We start from the raw sequence: 25,179 nt of genomic DNA, 5'->3' as shown, positions 1-25,179 counted from the left end.
TGCTATCGTCAACCCGTGTTAGGAAACACACGTTAAACGGTGATACCTCGTTACTCCTTAGCTCGCACAAGTTTCGACATTTGAGGGTTGTCGTTCGTAGAAGTGCGACCGCTGGTTGACGGAAAAACAGAATTCAAACAGATTTTTTAAAAAGATGAATATATATGTTTCAGATATAATAATGATGAAAATAATAAAAAAATATTATTAAGAGAGTCATAGTTACGACCGCACCGGAGGACCTGGGGGCCGGTTAGGCCCTCCAGACGCACCCTGGCGTTGGATGCGATCGGGTGTGGAGGGGTGGATTTTCGGGAAATCCTTTCGGGTACCGCCCCTCACCCCACACCAACAGAATTTCGCAGGGCTTCCTTCTTCGGTGAGCGGGAGGAAGCCCTGCGGGAGGAGTTGCCTCCTTACATTTACTTAGTGTGGCTAACCAAGAGACAGGACCATCGGCAGCGTTCGACCGAACGTTCGTACAAGTTAACTAAGCTCTTCTTTCACCAGAGAGTGCTCGCGTCGCACACCTGCCCTCGCCAACCATGCACAATCAGTTGGAAATATGGTCCCGGGGTCCGACACCTCAAGCGTCTGCCTTGGTGCCCTCCAAGACTAGACTCGGATACCAGAGCCCGGAAGGACCGCGAGCCCCGACACCTCGAACGCTCGGATCCGTACAGAAGCAGGCGAGGATCACGGAACAGCATAAGCCGTCCAGTGCCTCGGTATGGGGCTGCAATGCACCCATGAATGGATTACCGCAACCCTGTATCCCTTTACCTGCTAGCGGAGCCGCTGCCCCTAAGAGGCCAACGCCAGTTGGAGATGAGGCTCACTAGCCTCCAGCCGCGAGCGGGCACTCACCTCCCCCCTAGAACTCATGTTAGGAAAGTTCCCTTTCCAACGTTTGATGAGTAACCGTCGAGGACCCTTTCGAGCATAGGGATAGGGCGGTTCATCAACAACTTTTGGGTGTACGCCGTGTGGTCTGCACCGCATACCCTTACGTTACCCCGAGGGGCACTCATGTTAGGAAAGCTACCTTTCCAGCGTTGGATGAGTAACCGCCGAGGGCACTGGGTGAGTGCCATGTGGTCTGCACCGGGGGACTGTCAAACACCCATAAGAGAGAGACAGTGATCCCCCGCCACTCACTCATGAAATCTATAATTACCGCATACGGCACTTTTACGTTATTGACGAGACACCGGTGTTGCTGTACGGTCCGGTGCATGAGAAGTGCTGAATTAATTGGAACTATTCGTTTCCCACTCTCAAGCTCATACAAGCTAATAAGCCCGATGTAGTATTTCTCAACCACCATTGCAGAATGATATTTGTCGTGGAGTTTCCAGCGTCCGCCGAACAGAGGATGAGAAACGGATACAATATCAAGATTTTCTAACGAAAATTGATAAACTTCAACTGTCTACTCTTTAAACTCTTGTTACTGTTATTATCTAAATGAGTGTATTATTTTTCAAAGAAAACATGATGAAAAAACTACAAAATATTACTCGTATGTATCATGACTAGCCATGACACACTTGACAAATATAAATGAATTGTTATCTTAGTAATATTTAATTTACGTTCTTATATTCATTCCAATTGCAAATAAATTGTTATCATGAAATTGTACGAAAGAGCCATATTTTGTCCAAAATTGTTTTTCATCCGAAAAATGGTTCACGAATTGCATCGTTTCACCAAAAGAGAGACGAGCTTATCCAGCATGGCAGACGCCATTTTATGCTGGTGTTGCTGAATCGACCTAATGACTCAACTCCATTCAATATATCAGTCAGTTGCTAGACGTTGAACAGTTAACATCCCTATATTTACGAATTTTTACTGTTCGTATTTCAAATATATTTTTTTTTGAGTGACTTTGCGTGCACGTTGATATATATATATATATATATATATATATATATATATATATATATATATATATATATATATATATATATATATATATATATATATATATATATATAGGGCAGTCAGTAGGATTGTCTATACACAAAAGTCCGTCCCTGTGAAATCCAACCGATGAACATTGAGCACCATTGAGCATTGAGCACTCAAAAGATGCGATTGGAAATCAATCAACAAATATTCAAACGATTAGAAGAGTCAAACCAATGGATTGGACTCTTAACTGCCGAAGAAAAGAATAAACTAAAATGTCATCAGCAAGAAGAAGTTATCAAAGTCAAAGGTTCATATCTAGTCATCCCAAATACTTGTCAGACATCGACAAATCAAGAAGTTATTATCGATTATCAGGAGACTATTACCCAAAGCCAACCCATCCTGTTTTCCGATTCAGAAATACATGAAATCCAAAGAGAGAAGTTTAACTCGAGCATTCACCTGAACAACGTATACTTGGATGAACTGCATGAAATCAGAATGAGTTTCATAGAAAATCGCCATGTACTTCAAGAAAAATCAGTAAGCTATTCACCCAGTGCTTGAACAATTATAGTTTATGGGATTCTAGCAATTCTACTAGCGTATGCCATGTACAAGAAGATTAAAGACATCAATTCGCCTTCCAGAAGGAGCCCCCAGGAATCTCTAGAGTTGCAGAATATTCAACTTCCTCAGTAATCCTCCAAAGCTCAATCTATGAGGGGAGCAATTACATCGTGCCACCATAAGACAGAAGAATTTATTCAGCATCGCAGACGCCATTTTGTACTCTTGTTACTGAATCGACCTGAAGACACAACTCCAATAACAGGTAACATCTCTGAATTTTCGAATTTGTACTTCAAATATATTCTTCAAAAAGAGACTTTGCGTGTACGTTGATATATTTTACGCGAAAATGTGATTTTACTGACTTGTCACATTTCTATCCATCACACTAGCCACTCAAGCTTTGCGACTTGCTCAGATCAGTTTACTTCCTTTCAAAGTTACCTAGATGCCCAGGCGAACCTCTCTGGCCTACAGAGACAGGCTTGTATGGCCATCAGTACCACACCAGACTGGATCCTGCGGGAAAAGAAAATATCAAGAGCAGGTAGTTGTTGGTTCACAGATGGATCAGAAACACCTATCGGTTCTGTTGCAGGTATTTTTAGTTGCAGACCCAGGACAGAGATATCTACTTGCCCAGGAACCTATGCGCAAATTTACGATATTGTGTGCGGGAAGATTGGAAGAATCCAACCTCATACACAAGTCAATAAAAATATTCTCGGACAGCTTCATTTTAAATCTCTGAAGAGGAGCAATTGTCGGTAAAACCGGAAGTGATAGGTGAGTTATGTGATGGAATCGGCCGATACTTGATGAACATCCATAACGTATTCAAGAAATCCTTCTTCGTGAGATTTTCACTGAAAAGTTTTACAAAAACGCAACACGTGTTTCGCTATTCAGTAGATTCTTCAGGCGTGTCTATTAACTTAGTATGGACACGCCTGAAGAATCTAAATGAAACACGTGTGTTTTTGTTGAACTGTTCAGTAAAAATCTCACAGTGAAGTGTTTCTTGAATATGGTAGGTGAGTGAAAACGATGTGAAATTACTCATTTTCACATACCATTTACCTGTCTCAAATCTCAACTTGATACATCCAATATTCTGAAAGTTATGTACTTCCTGCTTCAATAGATTCGTTGATTTTACTATTGTTAAAGTAGAATACGACAAAAATTACTCACGTCTGTGCCGAGAAATCATCATAATGAGCCTCATCCTATATCACAATTAGAAATTGTAATACTGAAGCACAATCACTAAGAATCTTTTTTTTCATAGTGATTTCATACCTATTTTCAAGGCACGAATGAAAATCTCAGCCGGTGATTAAAAGTTTCCAACCGGATGCAATTCGTATTCAATCTTTCTTTGGCGTTCCATAGTTAATTACTTGCGAAACTCTGAAAAAGAAAAATGGGAGTTTGACAGAGTATATTTACATATTTATAGAAAGGTTCACTTATGGAACTCTTAAATTCCTTCAAGGTAGATAATAAGCGATAAAAAATTATGCAGTCATATAAATGTTACATATAGTTGCTGGTAGTACAGTATATTGAGAGTTTAGAACTAGTTCTATTCTAAGAAGAAAACGTTCAGAAAAATACATAAGTGACTTAGAAATTTGATTTAGAAATAGTAAAGATAATAATTCTTCATTGTGTTCTTATACATTCATGTTCACATAAGCCAAGCAACAAAAACATTCGAAACATTCGAAAATTGAATTGTGATGTTCAAGATATACATATATCAACTTTTTTAGACATTACAAATACCCTTCGATTCAATTCAATATATGACTCTCATAAAAGGCTGCTTGATCTGACGATCAGTGACTTCAATCTCAACATCCATAGAGAATCATAATCATTAAAATGGACACCAATATATCTTGGCACAATCATGTCGCTAGAATTGCAGAAGCGAACATCACTGCAATGTTGATAGTCTGGAACATCAAAGAAAGGTTGGAGATTTGTCTCTCTTCTATAGATACTTTTACCGAAGGTGTTCGAGGGACTTGGCATATTAAATTCCACCAGGAACGGTACATATCAGAAATACGCGACGGACTATGACTGCTCATCGTTTTGAGATTCAACTCAAGACACCTCGATATTCACTGTTTGAGAACTCTCACAATTAGAGAACTGCGTTCATGTGGAATAAACTTCCTGAGAACGTTTTTCCGAATGGATTTGATTTCCAGCGATTCCAATCCAATGTGAGTCGCTACTTCCACACCATAGGCACCGCTCTTTAGCGCTTTAAAGATTTTTCTGTAGTGCTTGTGTTTCGCCCTTAAAAAAACATTTATAGATGAAGATTCATATCATCCGTCATTGGTCATCAATTTCAATGTGAAAGATAATGTATTTCGTTTGAGCTTTCCCTCTAACTGTCAAAATAAACCTAACTTTTTACAGAGGCCCTCAAGATCTCTAGAACTGTTTCTATATGTAAGAGTTGTGTATATCTACGTCCTCTTTTGAACATTAAAAATAACGGTTGTCTATATAATGATCTGACTATGAATATCAAATAATGGAAAATTTGTTTTTATACTAGAAATGTCAATGAAATAGAATATTTTTACTCATCAAGTGGTGAAAGCCTTTTCCGAAATCCTGGAAAGTAGGTAAATTCTGAATTTGTCCACTTGAAATAATCAGGTACCTGAAAAAAAAGTGTTCCATTCTCATTTAAACTCATTTATTTTGTATCACACTGTATGTATTTATATTGACACGAGTACCTTCGAGTATCGGGCTCTCGTGTGTGGTACCACGAAACGAGGGACTTACCGCCTCTCTGACCAGTGCCAGTGTCTAAAAATCTGGCGGCGCATCTATATAGCTCAACTCACCAAGGTATATCATGAAAGTACGATACAGTGATATGATTTCTAATATATAAAGTCTCAGTAACCTTATTATATACAGTCTGCTAAGAACACCACCTATTTTTTGGTCCAATCGAACCGGGATTTATATTTGTAGTAATAGAATTGTTATTGTTTTTTTTTTCAAGTCATAAGTAAAAAATTCGTACTTCTCTCAATTCAAAGTCGTATTTCTCTTTAAGTACGAACACTCAACTCAGTTTCTGGCAATATTTCATTCACGTTTGGTTTTTTACCGGTGAATGTTTTGTTCAGGAAAAAAGTCGCTTTGATTCTTGATTCTCGCTGGTAGATGATTGAATAGATACTCATAATATATTATCATATAATATGGTATATACTCTCTTGTTTTATAATATAATCTCTCACTCGCACATTTTAAAATAATATTGTGTCTATATTATTTATCTATCGTATAAGTTTGAATTATTCTCTTTGAAAATAAATACACTTTTCTCATACTCATTATACACCATCTCTATTGTGTAAAAACTTTTATATAATTGAAATTATATAATTATAAATTGAAACTCTTTTCTCATTATCATCGCTCATATATATAAAAAGACTCTGGTACCTCGTCATTGAACACAACCTTGAGTTTTTTTGCATCTCGTTCGAACTCGAACATTTGACTTAGTTTTTTCTATTTCTCCACATTTTTTTGGTTCTTCGTAAATACATTGTGAATTTGTTATTTTCTCGGTCTTTGTTGATCTAAAATGGCGGATGCAAAAAAAATAAAACAATATATTGCCCTAAGGCAAGTTGAAATTAGTGAATTGAAAATTTTGAAAACCGTCGCTGTTAACGCACTTAATGATGAGTCTGTTTACGTGAATTTTCAGTGTAGATATAAACATATTGATACGATAAAAGATGCTTTTCAGGAAATTTAGTAATGTAACTGCTTTATTAGCCTTGACAGACAGTGATGATCTTGCCTCCCAACATAATATTCACAGTTTGTTTATGGACGAATTTTATGAAATCCAAAAAATCTATACGCAGCTTTTTTCTACATTGAGTAATTCGCCAAATGTTTCTCCTGTCATTAGTAAGTATGTCAAATTACCCAAAATTGAATTGCCAAAGTTCAGTGGAGAACCAAAGAGTTGGCAAACTTTCATAGACACCAACGATTCACTTATTCACAATAATAGTTCATTAACTCACATTGATAAATTTAATTATCTCATTTCTTCTTTGCAAAATGAACCTCTAGCTCTTGTTAAACGTACCCCTTCAACTGCTCAAAATTATTTAAATGCTTACAATAATTTGAAACAGAGATATGAAAATAAGCATCAAATAGCAACCGCTCCCCACACAGCACTAGATATTCATGGAATATTCCCTGTATATCATAAAACGAACGTATATATTCCAAATATTCATAGAATATTCTTGGAATATATACATGCCTTTAGAATATTCATAGAATATGCTTGAATGAATATGGCAGGATTATTCCCGAAAGAATGTGCATAGAATGTCTATAAATGGATTATTCTCCCTTGAATATTCTAAGAATATTGTCGATCGAATATACCATATGATATATTTTTAGAATATATCCCCACGGTATATTTTGGAATATTCTATACAATGGAATTTTGAATTATCTTATAATAACGTATCCAAAAATTCAATATTATTAAAAACAAAAATATTTGAAGATCTTAATCGAATGCATAACCTAATGTATATAACCCTGATAGTGTTAACCAGTTTTTGAACTCAACGCAAAGATTCTGGATGAATTGCTCCAACAGCAACTGTTGGAAACGACAAAAAAATTTGAATGGGCCAATAAATGAACCAGTTGCATCAATAAATTGGTTAATTCTCATCCTATTTGTCTTTTTGTATTTGAAATTATTTAATTACAAAGCGAAAAATCCTGGAAACAGAGAAATGGGGAAGTGAATAATTGGAGTAAACGTTTCTCATTGGTCAATTGAAGTGTAGCGCGCGACAGTCGAATAAGCTCTGTGAAAGCGCTGTCCCTTAATGCATGGTACATTTGCGTTTGCGTTAAATTCGACATTTGATTCAACATGGCGGTTGACGTGGCAGGTTCGCGTGTGTAATGCATGGTGTGTTGGTGTTATTATCAAAGTATAATTCTGTCACGTTCAGTGTACCATTTATAATTTGGGGTTGTCCAATTTGCAGTACAGCGAATAGTTTGATTTTGGATCTTCAAACAGGAGAGTTGCATCTATTCAGTCTTCAAGAAAAGTAAGTAAAATGCAAAAATATCGATAGTAAAGTCATGGTGATTAACCTACTATACCTCATTTTAGGTTCGAGGAGAGTTGGTGTGTGGGATTTGTTGGTTTGACTAAGTACAGTTGTGTATCTTCAATAGAGAAAAGTAAGTGAATAACACATTTTTTTGTATCATTTGTTTTCATGATTTTTATCACTCGTTTTCAAGATAGTATCAATTTGCCCAAAAGGAAACAGAGTGGTACCTGGTACAGGCAGGTGCGCCAAGGAACTGAAAACGTAATGATTACTTTTCAACAAGACAATGCAAGTTGCTCTCCAAGTCATAAAATGTTGTAAATGTTCATGAGTAACCTATGCGAAAAATATCTATTTGATTTTTATTCCAGTTTTATTGTGCCACTTTCAAATAGTGATAATGAACGTTAATGTACATTTTGTTCCAGGTATTACTATTGAAACACTGGCTGATGCATTGTTGGACAAATATAAGGAAAACTATTCTGGTGAGCAAAGTTTGAATAACTTTAAGTAAGTGAAATTCATTGAAGAACCCATCATACTAATTTTAAATACTTCATTTGTGGGTTTATTTTTCTAAGTGAGAAACCTAACCTAACCTATTTCTTGATGTAATACACTTCTTCTTTTTCAATGAAATGATATATTCATTATTTTTTAATTAGTGCTGATGAATTCACAGAGTTGTTATTTTAGTATATTTTTTAGTATACATTTGTTTGAGAGTAGGAATATCCTAATTTGAATACATTTCTAATATTTGTAATATGACAGTATTCAGGAATATTTTATTCAGTGAATAAATATTTTGAATTAGATTTTTTATTTTTAATATTGGTTGAAACGTCAAATATTTCAGTGTATATTGTTTTTAAAATATATTTGTTTATGAATATTATGTGTTTTATTACTTGTGTGAATCTTGTATCAAAATGCAATATATACGTGCCTAATAGCGGTTACTCGTCACATTCTTGGAATATTCCAAATATTCCTAGAATATTCATAAAATATATTTAAAGAATATTCTATGGTGTTTCTCTATTGTATATTCCTACAATAAACTAAGAATATCCTAAATATTTTATGAATATTCCTCGGGTTCTATTCCTGGAATATTCTTAATAGAATATACCTTAGATATTCTAAGAATATTATAAGATATTCCAAGAATATTCCCAAGGAATATTCTTAGAATATATCAAAGGTTCGCCAGGAGCACTTCCAGGGAATATTCTCCAGAAGATATATATATCCATGGCATATTCATAGCATAATACAATATCCTTAAATGTATATTCATAAAATATACCTGGAATATCTATTGCTATGTGGGTCATTGGCAGGCTATAGTTCAATGTAAAAAAATTACTTCTGAAAACTATCACTCGTTAAGAAATGTATTTGGTTTTCAAGAAAACTTGTCATTGCTTAACAATTTAGGTTATGAAGTCATCAATTGGGACTTTCCTTCATTTCACATGCTCATAGGTCGCTCAGATTCTGCCACAGTCACTACTTTTGGGTTGAAATGTGGATCTAATCTGCAACAAGGCTTTTATTATGTCACTTTAATTAGCTTTCTGCAAAAACGTTGCACTGCGTTAGAATCAGTAAATTTTAATAGTTCTCAACCTTCAAGGTCTCTTTCAAAACCTAAATTCCCCACATTTAATAATCATAATAATTCAGAAAGTGAACTCAAATGCTCATCTTTCATTTCACATACTCAAAATAAATGTCAGCTTTGCAAAGCAACTCATTTGATTTATAATTGTCCTTCCTTTTCAGCTCAATCTCCCAAAGAAAGATATTCTTTGGTTAAATCTCACAATTGGTGTTCTAATTGCCTAGGTAGACACCACACACTTTTGCATTTTGAAAATATTTCTCAACCATCAGTCATTTGTAATAATGATCAACCTTGTACCTCAAATGCGGTTTGCTTATCAGATAATCCTGACTATTCTCAACCTGGCGACAATATCTTGTCTCATTGTAATTCCACTGTCCTTCTTTCTACTGCTATAATTGAAGTCAAAAGAAAACATGGAAAATTTCATAAAGTTAGAGCTGTCCTAGACAGTGCAAGCCAGTCTAATTTCATCTCCTCAAAATGTGCTCACCGTTCAGGTTTATCTCTAGAAAAGATATCTGTATCCATTTCTGGCATTGCTCAGAAAGATTCCTTTCCTCAACAAGGTGTAACTTGTTTAGTGAAACCTGTTAATAAAATCTCTCCTCATATCAATCTCAATTTTATAGTTATTTCCAAGATCTGTTTCAGTTTACCCGAACAATCTCTTCCTATTCACAAATTTTCTCAATTCTCGAAATTGTCATTGGCAGATTCTCAGTCTAACATATCTGCACCTGTAGATATACTTCTTGGTGCTGATATTTTTGGCTCACTTTTTACAGGTAAAACTATTTACAATGGTGAGAAAAAGCCCGTTGCCCTTGAAACCTGTTTCGGTTGAGTGATCATGGGTAAAGTTCCATCTGCATCTTAAAGTAATCACATCTCATTATTTTTTGCTGCCACCGATATTTCTCTCGAAACTTGTGTAACTCGTTTCTGGGAGTTAGAACAAGTCCCAGGCGCTCTTCCCATTTCTCTCGAAGATGAATCTGTTGAAACTCATTTCAGGAAAACTTCCCAAATTTTGGGAAATGGTCGATTTCAGGTTCAACATCCTCTTAAGTCGGACCTTCCCTCCTTCAATGGTTCAAGAGATATTGCTCGCCATAGGTTTCTCTCTCTAGAACGTAAACTCATTAACAATGGTTTCATGTAGGACTACTTAAATCTTGGTCACATGTCTCTCATAAATTCTCATGATGTCTCTACCTCTCACTCTTATTATATTTCTCACTTTTGTGTTTTGAGACCTGATAGTCTTAGTACTAAGCTCCGAGTTGTGTTTGATGCTTCAACTGAAGATTTCAATTCTCAATATCTCAATGATGCACTTTTTCCTGATCCCAAATTGCAAAATGATCGTGTTGCAATTCTCCTTCGCTTTCATTTGCTTTCTATAGTTTTCACTGCGGACATCAAACAGATGTACCGTCAAATTCTTATTCATCCCTGTCACACACCCTACCAGAAAATTCTCTGGCGATTTTCTAATGAGGAACCTCTACAGAAATATGTTTTAAATACAGTCACTTATGGTGTCAACAGCTCTCCTTTTGTGGCTATTGAAATTCTTCATCAGTTAGCCCACGATCATCAAGATACTCATCCTCTCGTCTCTTCTCTACTTCTCTCCAACACTTATATTGATGATATAACTGGAGGGCCAATAATATTAGTGATGCTCAAATTTTTCAAACTTAGTTAATTTCCGTACTAGCTGAATGTCAATTTGAACTCCGTAAATGGGTGTGTAATGTTCCCAAATTTCTCTCTCATTTACCTCATGACAATCTTCTCATAAACCCCCTCTCTTTTGATAAAGATTCTGCTTCCTTCATCAAAATCCTTGGCCTCCAGTGGAACCCTATCTCTGATTCATTCTCTTATCATGTCATTCCTATCACACATACTTGTACAAAACGCAATATTCTCTCTCAAATGGCTCGTATCTTCGACCCTCTTGTTTTTTTAACTTCTCTCACTTTTCTTCTCAAGACCTTCTTGCAACAATTATGGATCTCTGGACTAGGATGGGATAAAACTCCTCCTAAGCATATTACCTCTGTCTGGAACAAAGTTCTTAGTGAACTCTCTCATATTTCTCAATAAAATATTTCTAGGATCATGGTATCAAAAAAGACTCCCTCGTGTACTGTGCATGGGTTTTGTGACTCCTCTGAACGAGGATATGCCAGTGTTGTATATCTTCGTTGTGTCCAGGCCGATGGTTCTATATCTGTATATTTCGTCGCAGGGAAGTCGCGAGTAGCACCTGTAAAGAAGCATTCAATTCCCCGTCTTGAACTCTGTGGAGGTTTGTTTTTGAAGAATCTCTTAAGTTATACTCTCAGAATTATTGAATCCCAAACTCAAGTAGAGAGCTTTACTGCATGGACGGATTCTACCATTGTGCTTTCATGGTTATATTTATCTCCTCATAAATGGTGCACTTTTTTGCCAATAGCGTGGCTCAGATTCAGAAATTATCTACGTCTCACTGGCAACATGTCAGATCTCAGTATGATTCAGCAGATGTTGGTTCGCGTGGCTCACTTCCGCACGATTTGCTTAGTAATAGGCTCTGGTGGGCAGATCCGTACTCTTCCTGAAAATTCTTGGCCTTCTGATATAGGAGCTAATCTCTCCGAGATTAGGGAAACTCAAGAAGAATCCCGGAAAACTGTTCTCATCACTACTTCAACCCCTCATTTTATTACTGTTCTTCTTACTAATTTAAGCTCCTTTCTCAAAATTCAAAGAATTCTCGCGTACACTCTTCACTTTATTATTAATTCCCGAAATGTCTCTAAACAACACTCTGATTTTCTTCTCCCCTCTGAATTAGATTCAGCTCTCACTCATTCAATAAAGTTTGTGCAATATCAATCTTTCTCTAATGAAATTACTCTCTTAAAACAAAATAAATCTCTCCCAAAATATTTAAGAAAATTAACTCCATTCATTGATTCTCTGGGAATCCTCAGGGTGGGCGGAAGATTGCAAAAATCCTTCTTAGCTAAGGATCAGAAACACCGTATTCTCCTTCCCAGTTCGCATCGCTTCACTCATCTCCTCATCGAACATACTCACGCAAAATATTTGCATCCAGGTTTACAAACTCCCCAACATCTTCTCGTGCAGAGATATTGGATTCTCGCTCCGTAGCGTACTATTCGCTCGGTCCTCTCAAAATGTTTCAAATGTTTTAAGCTCAACCCTTCATCTCGTCAACCCATTATGGGCCTCCTCCCTCCTCAGCACATTTCTCAAGCTAAACCCTTTGTCCATACCGGCGTTGATATGGCTGGTCCCCTTTGTATGTATGGTCATAAAAACAGTTCATAACTGGTCTCTGATTTATCTTCGGAAGCTTTTCTTGCAGCTCTTCGCCGATTCATAGCTCGTCGAGGACGTTGCAATCATCTCTACAGTGATTCTGGTTCAAATTTTATTGGCGCATCCACATATTTCAAATCTATTGCTCAAAGTGTTTCTCAGGAAAATACTTTACAGTTTCATTTCAACTGCCCTAAAGCTCCCAATTTTGGAGGTATTTGGGAGTCTCAAATCAAAGTCATGAAAACGCACTTGTTTCGCGTTATAGGTTCTCAACTTCTCACTTACAAAGAAATGAATACTGTGTTCTTAATGCCCCATCAGCTCGGACGCCAATGATTTATAGGCTTTGACTCCTGGACATTTTCTCACCCTTGAACCACTCAATTCTCCACACGACTCTGATCTGAGCCACGTGAAATTCTCGCACCTATCGAGGTGGCAACTACTCCAGCAAATGCATCAGTCATTCTGGAACAGGTGGCATAATGAATATCTACATAAACTCATACAGCGACAGAAAACGACAGAGCCCTCTTCGTCCATTGACGTGGGTATCATGGTCTTAGTTAAAAATGATTCAACTCCACCATTGAAGTGAAACTTAGGGAGAATAACTCAAATTTACCCAGGTAGAGAGTCACTCGGGTTGTGAGTATCAAAACAGCTAGCTCAGAACTAAGGCGACCCGTCACTTAGGTTTGCCCGCTTCCAGAAAATATCTAAAACAATATATTTTTATTTCTCAATTAGTTCTAACGTTATTTTTTTACACTTGATAGTAGTAATATCTCAGTTTTGATTTTTTCATTATTTTTATTTACAATTTAATCTCGGTACATAAAATGTGACCATTTTAGGTGGGCGGTATGTTCCATTCTCATTTATAATCATTTATTTTGTATCACACTGTATGTATTCATATTGACATGAGTACCTTCGAGTATCGGGTGTGCGTGTGTGGTACCACGAAACAAGGGACTTACCGCCTCTCTGACCAGTGTCTAAAAATCTGCCAGCGCATCTATATAGCTCAACTCACCAAGGTATATCATGAAAGTACAATACAGTGATATTATTTCTAATATATAAAGTATCACTAACCTATATACAGTCTGCTAAAAACACCACCTACAAAGTCTATGAATATTTTTGAAATATTCATAAATCAGAGGTATTTGATATTGAATACGTAATAATAAATTCAGATGATTACCCAAAATATTGTATGTAAACAACTTCTCACTGAATGTACGAATGTGTCGGCTGGTAAATAAGAAACGCAAGAATAATGAAGAATATTTCATCAATACATCAACAAAGAACAACTCTCTTGTACCAACATAGTGGTTTCGTTGCGTTCATACTGAAGAGTTATTGTTCAGTAGATACATACTGTGTTTATCGATATGACATCATCAATCTTCAAACGAGATGAATGGGTCTGTGGGTCTTCTTCAAGCCGGCATTCAAACTGACGAAGCCAAGCTCATAAAGTATGTAACATTTTCGTAAAACTGTAAGTTAATTTGAACAAAATTCAAGAGGAAGACGTTCTTTAACTGCAGCTAAAGATCTATTTTTAGTTTCAACTGCTACAATTGCAGCACCTGAATTGGTTACCAACTTGCAACGGCCGCACTATGTAACTATAAGCTGAAATACTGGAATCATTTTCAATAAAGAATTCACAGCAAAATCCTTGAATAATTCTCAAATATTTTTCGAATTGTCCAAATCTATCTGAATCTACAAAATTGGGAAGTGACTGGGAGAAAGATAGCAGCACTGACAACAGTTTGAACAGTTTCATACCGTCATTGAAAACTTCTGGACTCACTGATTTGGGAAAAACTCTCAAAAAATTGAAACCAAAATTCACAGCGGAAGATGACAAAATTTCGAGTTTTCTAGTAAGAGATTGTGCAAATATTTTGGCAAAGCCACTTCAATTAATTTTTAACATGGCCTCAAAGACTGCGTGTTTTCCCGATGGATGGAAAGTATCCAAAATATATCCAATACTGAAATCAGGGGCTCCAAATAACATTCTGAACTATCGACACATAACAATTCTGTCCAACTTTGCAAAGGTCTTTGAGATATGTCTGTATAACAACAACCTAAAGTGAGAAATAGTATAACTTTATATCAGCATGGTTTCATCAATCAACGTTCAACAGTAACTAATCTCATGTGTTTTACACAAACGGTCAGCACTGCGTTAGATAAACAGTTACAGGAGGATACAATCTATACAGACTTCTCAAAGGCCTTCGATAAATTGAACCATCAAATTCTACTGAATGAACTTTTTTCTGTTGGTTTCCATAATCAACTGTTGAATTTACTACAGTCTTATCTTCAGAATCGTACGCTATTTGTAGAATACAAAGGACACAAATCAACAGAATTCACTTCTACTAGTGGTGCTCCTCAAAGAAGTAATCTAGCTCCTCTTCTATTTTCTTTATTTATGAATGATATTGTTTCAAATATCTCTAGTAACATATTACTCTTTGCTGATGACTTGAAGATTTTCAGACTCATTGAATCAACCGAGGACTGTCTTATTCTGCAGAAGGAAGTTCATTCGATACATGAATGATGCATACTGAACAAGTTTCCACTGAATATTCAAAAATGTAAATTTATGAAATACACCCTCAAGCACAACAATATACAGTTTGACTATGCAATAAATGACGTCATATTCGAACAAAGCACAAAAACTGAAGATCTGGGCACCATATTCGATAAGAAACTTAGCTTCACGTCACAAATTAATCAAATCACATCTTCTGCAGCAAAAATGCTTGGCCTTATCTTCAGGACGTGTAGAGACTTTCAAAACCAAGAATGTTTCATAACACTTTTCAATGCATATGTCCGCTCTCGTCTGGAATATGGCTCCCTAATCTGGTGCATATATAGCAACTCAAATCTTGTCAAAGAATCTTTATGTACTCGATTTAGCTCTTTTTGGTGACATTTTTCAGCTCTGTCCAAAAATTACGACCAAGGTGTCATTCGATTCTTATTTTGCCTAGAAAGTTTAAGGAAAGGTCCGAAAATGCGCCGATGACAATAACGAAAGTTATAAACAATTAGGTGAAGAAAAATGGAGCTTTAGTTTTTTCTTAATATTTTGGAAAATTTTCAAAACTTTGGGAATTTGAAAAAAGATTTGATAAGATCAATGAATTTGCGTAAAAAAAGTCCCGACTCCCGAAACTGTATCTCGATTATTTATGATTTTTACAGAGCCCTGAAAATAGCATGGACTGACGCACTGACGACTGATATGCAGGAAATTTTCTGTGAAGATTCCTGCACTGACGCCTGTCGGATATAATCCAACGCCCTTCGTGGTATTAGCCAGGGAAGTAATTGTTTTCTGATAGGCGTCAGTCCATTCAACCTACTGTGTAGGTATATTCGAGACTGGCTTGGACGTTTAAAGTTCATTTCTTTAGATTTATTTGTGAATTATAAATGTGCGAAAATCTGTACACGAAACAACTCGATCCATTAAACGCAATGATTTGACATTAACCAAAATTGAAAATTCGTTTCAAAGGCCTATTAAGGGAAATTTTTATTTCGATTTGACCAGTACCTTCTATTCTCTTACCGTTGCATTAGTCTTGTTATGTTTGAAATCACGAAAGTTTACATCATGTTCAGTACGAATCGCTAGAATGAAAGTCTTTTGAATAGTTATGAAACTAACTCTAGGTCAATGTTTAGTTTACATAAAAATATATGTCGGCTTACTTTCTAACTGAACTAGTGGTCATAAAAATAATCCAACTGGATAAAAATTGAAAAAAACGGAATTGGAGTGTGATAAGAATAATGATAAATATGCTTATTCCATTGCTGACATTTCAATATCCATACATTGAAAATCCGAATCAGTTTAATGATGAAATAAAAAAAGCAGATGAACTTCACAACAACAAAGACGAATTTCCGGATATGTATTTATTTCTTTTTCTGGTTACAGGTGGGTATTTTCTGGACAAGATGTGACATTGAAGTCTCGTATTCATCAAAATAATGAAATTTGAATCATGTTTCGTTCGAGTCGATAAAGCGAAAGATTTAAAAAAAGAAAAAAAAATCTAAGTGACAGTGGAGAGTCCAAGTTTCGAGCGAGAGTATAAAATTGGATATTGAGCAACTTTTTTTCATGGCATTTCACGAAATTTCCAAAAAAAACCAATTTTTTGGGGATATCCAAAACAATTATTAAATTTGACAGATTTAGAGTAGCACATCACAAAAAAATTCTGTTTTCACTCATTTTCTAAGCACAAACTAACCGCAAAGTTAAATTTCAATTATATCTATAAATAAAAAGAACTTCCATATGTCGCGAACTTTATGTGTGGCACTGTACAATAAGAAAATCATCAGTAGAAATGAAAAAAGAACTAAGAAAAGAGAACCTTCTTGGGTAGACATATAAAGAACAACCAGTCAAAAATTAACAAAGATAACCAATCAAGGGTCTATAAACTAACATGTGGATCATGCCCAAAATATCAAAACAAGAATCTTCGATCATGAAAAAAGTTTCGAACTGAAGGAAACAAATTTTACCTATGCTTGCCAACTTTTAGAAAACAATCATGATTTCAACATGGACCATCACACATGACAAGAAGAAAATAATAAACAACAATAAAACCTGCTGAAATATCTGGAAATGAATACACGCAGACTTTAAAATTTTCTTTCGAATGACAACAAGGAGTTATTCATTCACTGTTGAACTTGTTCCATGAAATGTCAATGATTAACATATTTCTAAATCATCTGTTTTGTAATTGGTTTTTCAAAATCTAACTGTCTTGCCAGAATCATTCATTCATCCAATTAGGTTCTGTATAAATTACATCATATAAATTAAATTTGTTTAGGTATATGGAAGTATGAATTTTTTTTTTGTCATCTAATTTTAACGTGAAAGCAAATATTTTGGAAGGCATTTCTCTTCCAGTTTGTATCTGGAAGTAACTTTTGTGTATGATCCAAACATCTTTGTGAAAAGTTTATTTTGAACTTCATCACTTCCTTACTTCTTTTGAAATTCCGCACAGTTTTTATATAAAGATAAAGAAGTAGAAAGCTTTTTCCCAAAAATTAATAAGTCCTTAAAATTTACCTGTTTTAATTCAAAGTTCATTTATCATTTGAATATTTGAATCATTTTTTGAGCTAACAGAACTTCGAAAGTAGATATCAATTTTTTTTCAGGTGCCACTGAAAATCCTAAAACGTCGTTTTCTTTCACGATAAGCTATACGATACAACTTCCTGATATTATTTTTTCTAATTCACCAGTTTGTCACATTGTTATGAATGATACTCATTAATACATGATTCAGAATGTTGGGAAATAATTGTTCTATTTCAGATTACTGATGACATAGTGGTTATCACGAGTGAAATGGTCACGTATTTCTTATTCCTGAGCCATCTATTCTCAACGTTCGCCAGAATACAGAACAGGTGTTGTGTGTGTGACTGGTTGGTAGAGCTTTCAACTGAAATTACCATCGACGTACGTTTTATAACTCTTGGGATTACTCGGATTTGCTGACTATATGTATCGAAGTGATCGATTTTCATTCGTGGAAATGGGAAGGACGAGTTCGTAATAACAATGATTTACACATATGATTTGAGGATTCAATTCTAAGAATGAATGATTGAATAATTGATATATCTGTTGATTCATGACAATATTATGAATATCAAACGCTCCGGTATTTTTGTAAATTACAAACAATATATATATATATATATATATATATATATATATATATATATATATATATATATATATATATATATATATATATATCCATATAATATATACAGAAATTAATAATCGAACTTAGCACTCAAGATAATGGCAAACCATAGATTCATGTTTTGGGCTTTTGACCCATCATCAGAATGGTGCAGCCAAGTCTGAGAATGAGCACCACTTGGTTACCAAAAGAAAGAAACACAAATGTACGGAGCTCCTAGCAGGAGCCAGCCGCACATTTGTGGTTTCAGTTAATAGATCTTGTGTTATCAAAAACAACAGGGAGGCAGCTATAGGTAGCTATATGCTTGACATCCGGGTCCAGGAAATAATACCAATATGAAAGTTATTGAGTGTCTTGATATAGATACAGTAATTAATAAGCGGATTTAGCACCCAAGATAGTGCCAGACCATAGACACGTGTTTCGTGCTTTTGGTGGAGCCATGTGTACGGATGAGCAACACTTGGTTACCAAAAGGAATGAATACAAATGCACGGAGCTACTAGCAGGAGCCAGGCGCACATTTGTGGTTCCAGTTGATAGATCTGCTGGTTGCTCCGTGCTTTTTAATTTTTTTTTTGGTAACCAAGTGTTGCCCATCCTAACACTTGGCTGCACCATACTGATGATGGGCCAAAAGCCCGAAACACGTGTCTACGGTTTGCCACTATCCAGTTGGATCATAAAAATGATCCAACTGAATATAAATCTAAAAAAAAGGAATTGAAGTGTGATAAGAATGAAGATAAACACGCTTATTCAATCACTGACATATCAACGTCCATACATTGAAAGTCTGAATCAGTTCAACGATGAAATGAAAAAACCTGATGAACTTTACGACAACAAAGATGAATTTCTGGGGGTGTATTTATTTCTTTTTCTGGTAACAAATGGGTATTTTTTGGGCAAGATGTGACATTGAAGCCTCGTATTCATCAAAATTATGAAATTTTAATCATGTTTCGTTCGAATCGATAGAGCGAAAGATTTGAAAAAAATAATAAAAATTTGGACCATGATGATGGGCCAAAAGCCCAAAACAGGTTTTTATGGTTTGCCACTATTTTGAGTGGTAAGTCCGATTATTCGTTTCTGTATCTATATTAAGACACTCAATAACTTTCATGTTTGTATTCATATAATATATAAAGTAATGAGCAAGTTGCTTATTAGGATTGCTTGTTCTGGAAAAATACTTTGCAAACATTCTGAGTCCATATTTCGCAATTGAATGCTCTTACTGGACTAGAGTGAACTAGTGGTATAATATTCGAAAAATTCCTCACAAAAGAGAAACGACATGTGCAGGTGATTCATTCTACATCTCCCAAGAAACGTTGAAGGAGCCCAAATTTTGGAAAAATATTCTAACTACCAGTAAATAGACTGATTCACGGCGGATGACACATTATACGTTTCTGGTAAACCAGAGCAGGGTCACTTTGTGAATTCAATGGAGAGCATATTCATATATTTACTACCCAACTGAAATATTTTCGACAATGCGGTGTTGCAACTTCCATTAGAAAGTAGTAGCAACTTTGATTTTTCAAATGGAACACTCTGTATATAATAGTATTTTTGAAATCTACAACAATTACCCGACAAATTTTTTTGATATTTTTCTATACGTTTCTGTTATTGTTTTCAAAATATGAATTGATTTCAATTTTTTTCTTCGGAAATCATAACCTCTAAAAATGCTGATATCTTTGAGTTAAAAAATACTATGGTATTGAAATTTGGTTTGGAGTTAGGTAATACTTGGAGACTTTCCACACTTCAGCATGATCTTTGTTTATTCAATTCAATATCTGGCAACACAAGACGACATGAAACAAACGAATGGCTTTATCTGTGATTCTGATAAGGTGGCGTCTGTTTTTTAATCAATGACAGAAAGGAAAAGAATAAAAAAAGGGTAAATGATTCAGGTACTTTTAATCAAACTGACATATGCTATATTAATATGCGCATCTAGTATTAACACTATCACATCATTCTGCTCAAAAGTCTAGAATAGTTGGATGATCAAAAGCAAAAAGTGTCAATTTTTTTTTTAATTCAACGAGGGCTGTGGGGCGTTGAAGATGAGGAAGAATATGTACACATTTTTGAGTTTGATCATCCACATATTCTAGATGTTCAACCATATTTATCCAAAAGACCTAATACTGCATATTTCAATTTGATTGGTGACATACCTAAATATTTTTTTTTTCATTATTTTTCTTTCTGTCATTGATAAAAAAGAGACACTACCGTATCAGAATCGCAGATAAAGCCATTCGTTTGTTTCATGTAATTTTTGTGTTGGTATTGTTTCGGAAGTTTGTCTGTAGCAATTTTTTTAATATGTATCTAATATGTCTGATGGTTTTTAAATTAGTAATATCATCAACACGAAAAAACTACTTTTTAGTGACTAATTCAATTAAGAACTCATTATTTCTTGTATAGAATTGAAGCGATAATATTCATATGAGTTTTGTGGGAGATATGTTCATGAAAACCCTGAAGAAGAATTCGTAACGTCTGCAAGTAAATTATTGTTTTTTAAGAAAAAATTTATCCTATTAACCAACCAACCTTTCTTTAGAAAAATCATCGAATAAATAAAGGGAAAGATTCGTTGGTTTTTTTCCAGTTCTGAAGACGGAGACAAATTTCGGCCTCCGAAATGTAAAGAATTTCTATTACTTCTTAGCTCTTTCTTCCACAAAAAATTGATTTTGTGTGATGAATACAATTCAATCATTTGAATAATGAATTTCATATGATAAATATATTTTTCTACACCCGTACTCTAATAATACACTTATATGACCATAATCCGTTTCATAATGATATCCATTATGATACAGATTTTTCATAACGATACAGATTATCAACCAATAGAAACCCATAATTTTTCAATCAAGAATCCTGTTCCTTTGTTTGTCCTAGATTCTAACCTAAGTAACTAATTGCTTTATTTGTCAAAATCAGTTTTCGTATTACCTACCTATATTATCAAAATGTCTGAAAACAGCAATATAGAAGGAATACCATCGACTCCAATATTTTTAAAAGATCAGATTAATTACAGTTGTTATATTCAATATAAATATAATTAGAATCTTTATAGTTTTCATATATCCATGATAATACCATTAAGTTTGTGTTTTTTTTTAAAAAATATGAGTTAATTACTGTAAATGTGTTCAATACAAATATAATATTTATAGTTTTTCATTATTTATCGGGTTTAGAAAAAATAGCGTATGCAACTCTCATGTAATGGTTATTAATACACTCGCATATACCATACAAAACTCGCCTTCGACTCGTTTCGTATCCCGGTTAATGCTCGTGTCTTAATAACCATCATTACATGATCGTTGCATAATATACTATTAAAAGATATAATTCCAATATAAATGATAATTTTTATTATTTTAATAGATTGATGGATGTAGTAGCTACTATGTGGTAGGAGATCAACTGAGTTTATTGTATTCGTTTGAAAATGTCCTTGTACGCGTTGCCTTTTATATTTCAGGTTCAGAGATCAAAATCACTTTATAATTTCTCAAAATATTCCCCATGATGATCTCTACACTTTTGCATGCGTTTGAACCAATTGTCAAAACACTTTTGCCACTCTGATTGCGGTATCTCCAAAACTTGTATTCTGAATGCAGTAACCGCTTCTTCAATAGTCGAAAATCGTTGACTTCTCAGTCTCTTTTTCGCGTGCGGGAATAAAAAGAAGTCATCGGTGCCAAGTCAGGACTATATGGCGGATGACTCATCAAATCGATGGGTGCTCAAAAATGCAGTTGTTTGAGCCGATGTGTGAGAGCTCGTATTGTCGTGGTGAAGAGTGATCCGTCTTCGGCGGTTAGTTTTCCTGATTTCTTGGAAGACAACTGGCAAACAAATGGTGGTGTACCACTCAGAATTGACTGTTCTGCGTTGTTCTAGGGGCGCGGTTGCGACATGTCCAGTTTTTCCAAAAAAAGAGGTAACCATTTGCTTGGAAGTGATTCGTGCGCGAACAACTTTTGTTGGGTTTGGCTCATCTTGGAACACCCATACTGCTGTTCACTTCCGGGCTCATACGCATAAATCCACGATTCATCAACTGTCACGATGTCATAGACGTGTTTCGAAGCACCGCGATCCTATTTTTTTAGTTTTTCCTTCGACCAATCGACACGAGACTTTTTTGAGCAATTGACAGATTGTGTGGGATCCAACGCGAACAAATTTGTTTGACAGTCAAATGTTTATGCAATATTGAATATATGCTGGTCCCACCAATGCGTAAGGTTGTCTCAATCTCATGATAGGTCACATGACGATCTTGCAATATCAGTTCGTGCACAGCATCAATAGTTTTCGGAACAACAACTGATTTTCGACGACCTTCACGAAATTTGTCTTGAACTGAACTACGACTACGATTGAATTCACCATACCATCGATGAACACTGGTCCTTGATGGAGCTTCATCGCCAAAAATTGAATTAAGTTCATCCATGAATCCGAAAGTGGTAAAAAATAATCGCACAAAAATGTTCACGATTCAATTCCATTTTTGGGCCAAAATGAATATTTTAAGTTACTGTGAACAACACAAATAGCGCTCGTATGTCAAAACGTTCTGAGTACGTATAAGCTCAACTTTACGATAGAGCTGTTAGTTGCCCGATTGCAACACTAGGGTTGCCAAATCCCGAAACATAAAAGGCAACCCATAGGACCAAACTGCAGTAACCGTAGTTACAAATAAGAGTGGTGGAAGTATGGAGTGGGAGTGTGGAAGTGTGAAGTGGAAGTTTTTATTCTCATTTTTCATAAATTGTTATTTTCATGATTCATTTTGATTATTCACTCTGTTGAGTTCCAAAACTGTTAATTCTTTCAGATAAAGGGATTCCGAACATTCAAATCAGTTGAAGTGGAATTCATAACAGTATTGGCATGTCGATTTCATTGCATATATTGCTTATCAGAATTCATCGTATCAAACACGTCACGGTCTGATACCAGTGAAACCAGGATTTGGCTCTGATATTAATGAGATCATATTAAATTAAATACCATCCATAATTGATGATAATGACGTTTTCAGAGTAATTCTACACTTTGGAAACAATTCGAACAACAACGCCGGGAACAGTTATGAATTAATTATTTGCGATTTCTATTCGTCCTATACACATAATATAGGACGTTATACAAGAGACACTGGATCAGTATCGAATCTTGAAATAAATGATTGAATTATTGCTCGGCTGAGGTGTAACAAGCCTACTTGAAAACCATATTCATTAATTTTTCAATACAAAGATGAAATAGTAAACGGACTGAAAAATAACAGTATTTTACCGCTCCTGTGTATCAGAATTCCCAAGTGTGAACTATTCAGACTTTGGAGAATATAATTCATCGGATGGGTTTTGGTCGGTCGGTAGCCAAGCGGTTCGGCGTGGGTGCTTTGTTCACTCACTCGAATTGACTGCCGTGTTGGTCGGTGGTTCGAACCCTAGTCTGAACGATCGATCTTTGCTATCGTCCAACCCGTGTTAGGAATCACACGTTAAAAGGTAAGACCTCGTTAATCCTCAGCTCGCACAAGTTTTGACTTCTGAGGGTTGTCGTTCGTAGGGGTGCGACATCTGGTTAACGGAAAAACAGATTTTAAACAAATACAATTATGAACTGGCATTATTGTGGACGGCATCGATGGAGACAAATGATGGCTGTGGAGAGAAATTCATTGACACATTTTTTTCTTTGATAGTTTGAGTAGTCAAAAGTTATATAAGGTATTAGCGGTAGCCATTTGAAATTGGCAATGATCATTCATTCAATATTGTTTGTTAAATGTATTGCATGAGTAAATTGCTGTTTGGAATTTCATCAAAATATAAGGGTGTCAAAGTGAAAGTTCAATGTATTATTTCTCTTTCTGAAGTTCACATCAGAAGTGGTACAGAAGAGGCTAAAGTTCACAATTTCGAAAGGAAATTTGGAAAAAAATTAAGTGTGCGTGTTTTTATTTCATCATTCGGTGAATTCTTGTCATTCTCGACTTTATCGAAAGTGAGAAGGTTGAAGAAAAAAATTGAAATAAACACAAAGAAAATAACAAAACAAAAATAACGTGAGTATGAATTTTCATAGTAGTTTGAATATTGATGAATCACTTATTCCCGAATTTGGTCCAGCATGTCAAATAATTGATTCCGTAAACTAGGTAGGTAAAAAAAAAATTGAAAAGTATTTGTCGACTATCAAATCAGCAACTAGCTCGTAAATGGAACTATTCATCCAATGTGTTTTCTTTGTGATAAAATATGAAGACAATTCTTTCAGAAGTTTTCCTAGTTATATTGAATTTGGAAAAGTTTGTTGATTGAAGCTGCAAACTATTCACATAAGACTAGGCAAACAGTAAGTGATTATTGTCATTAAAAACTTGCTAAAATGAATACACTGAATAGAAATATCAATAATGAGAATGTTTATTCGGTTTTTTGGGGAAATAGGAACAATCACATAGAATTTTCCACTAGAGCACCTAAGTCCACTTCAGTATACAGTGCATTTTTTTAATATTCCCCCCATTTCATTTTTTGAATGGGTCAACTTGAAAAACTGAAATTTGGAATAAAGAAATCAATCCGTGAATACTTTATTTTGAAGTGAAATT

At 35.2% G+C, this 25,179-nt stretch overlaps 1 protein-coding gene across 1 annotated transcript; it reads left to right on the top strand.

The window, feature by feature from the left end:
- Window positions 1-6,780: 6,780 nt before the first annotated feature.
- LOC141486554 (uncharacterized) lies at window positions 6,781-8,562 on the top strand. The gene is made up of 3 exons (XM_074184701.1): window positions 6,781-7,655; window positions 7,721-7,791; window positions 8,093-8,562. The coding sequence occupies exons 1-3, from the start codon at window positions 7,504-7,506 to the stop codon at window positions 8,179-8,181; spliced, it is 312 nt and encodes a 103-aa protein (XP_074040802.1). The 5' UTR covers window positions 6,781-7,503; the 3' UTR covers window positions 8,182-8,562.
- The last annotated feature ends 16,617 nt before the right edge of the window (window positions 8,563-25,179 follow it).

This window comes from Leptinotarsa decemlineata, unplaced genomic scaffold, assembly GCF_025532065.1.
Source record: "Leptinotarsa decemlineata unplaced genomic scaffold, Ldec_3_MD MMD2_P_RNA_scaffold_2, whole genome shotgun sequence".
In the NCBI taxonomy this organism is placed as follows: domain Eukaryota; kingdom Metazoa; phylum Arthropoda; class Insecta; order Coleoptera; family Chrysomelidae; genus Leptinotarsa; species Leptinotarsa decemlineata.
This window is presented reverse-complemented; position numbering and strand designations above follow the sequence as displayed.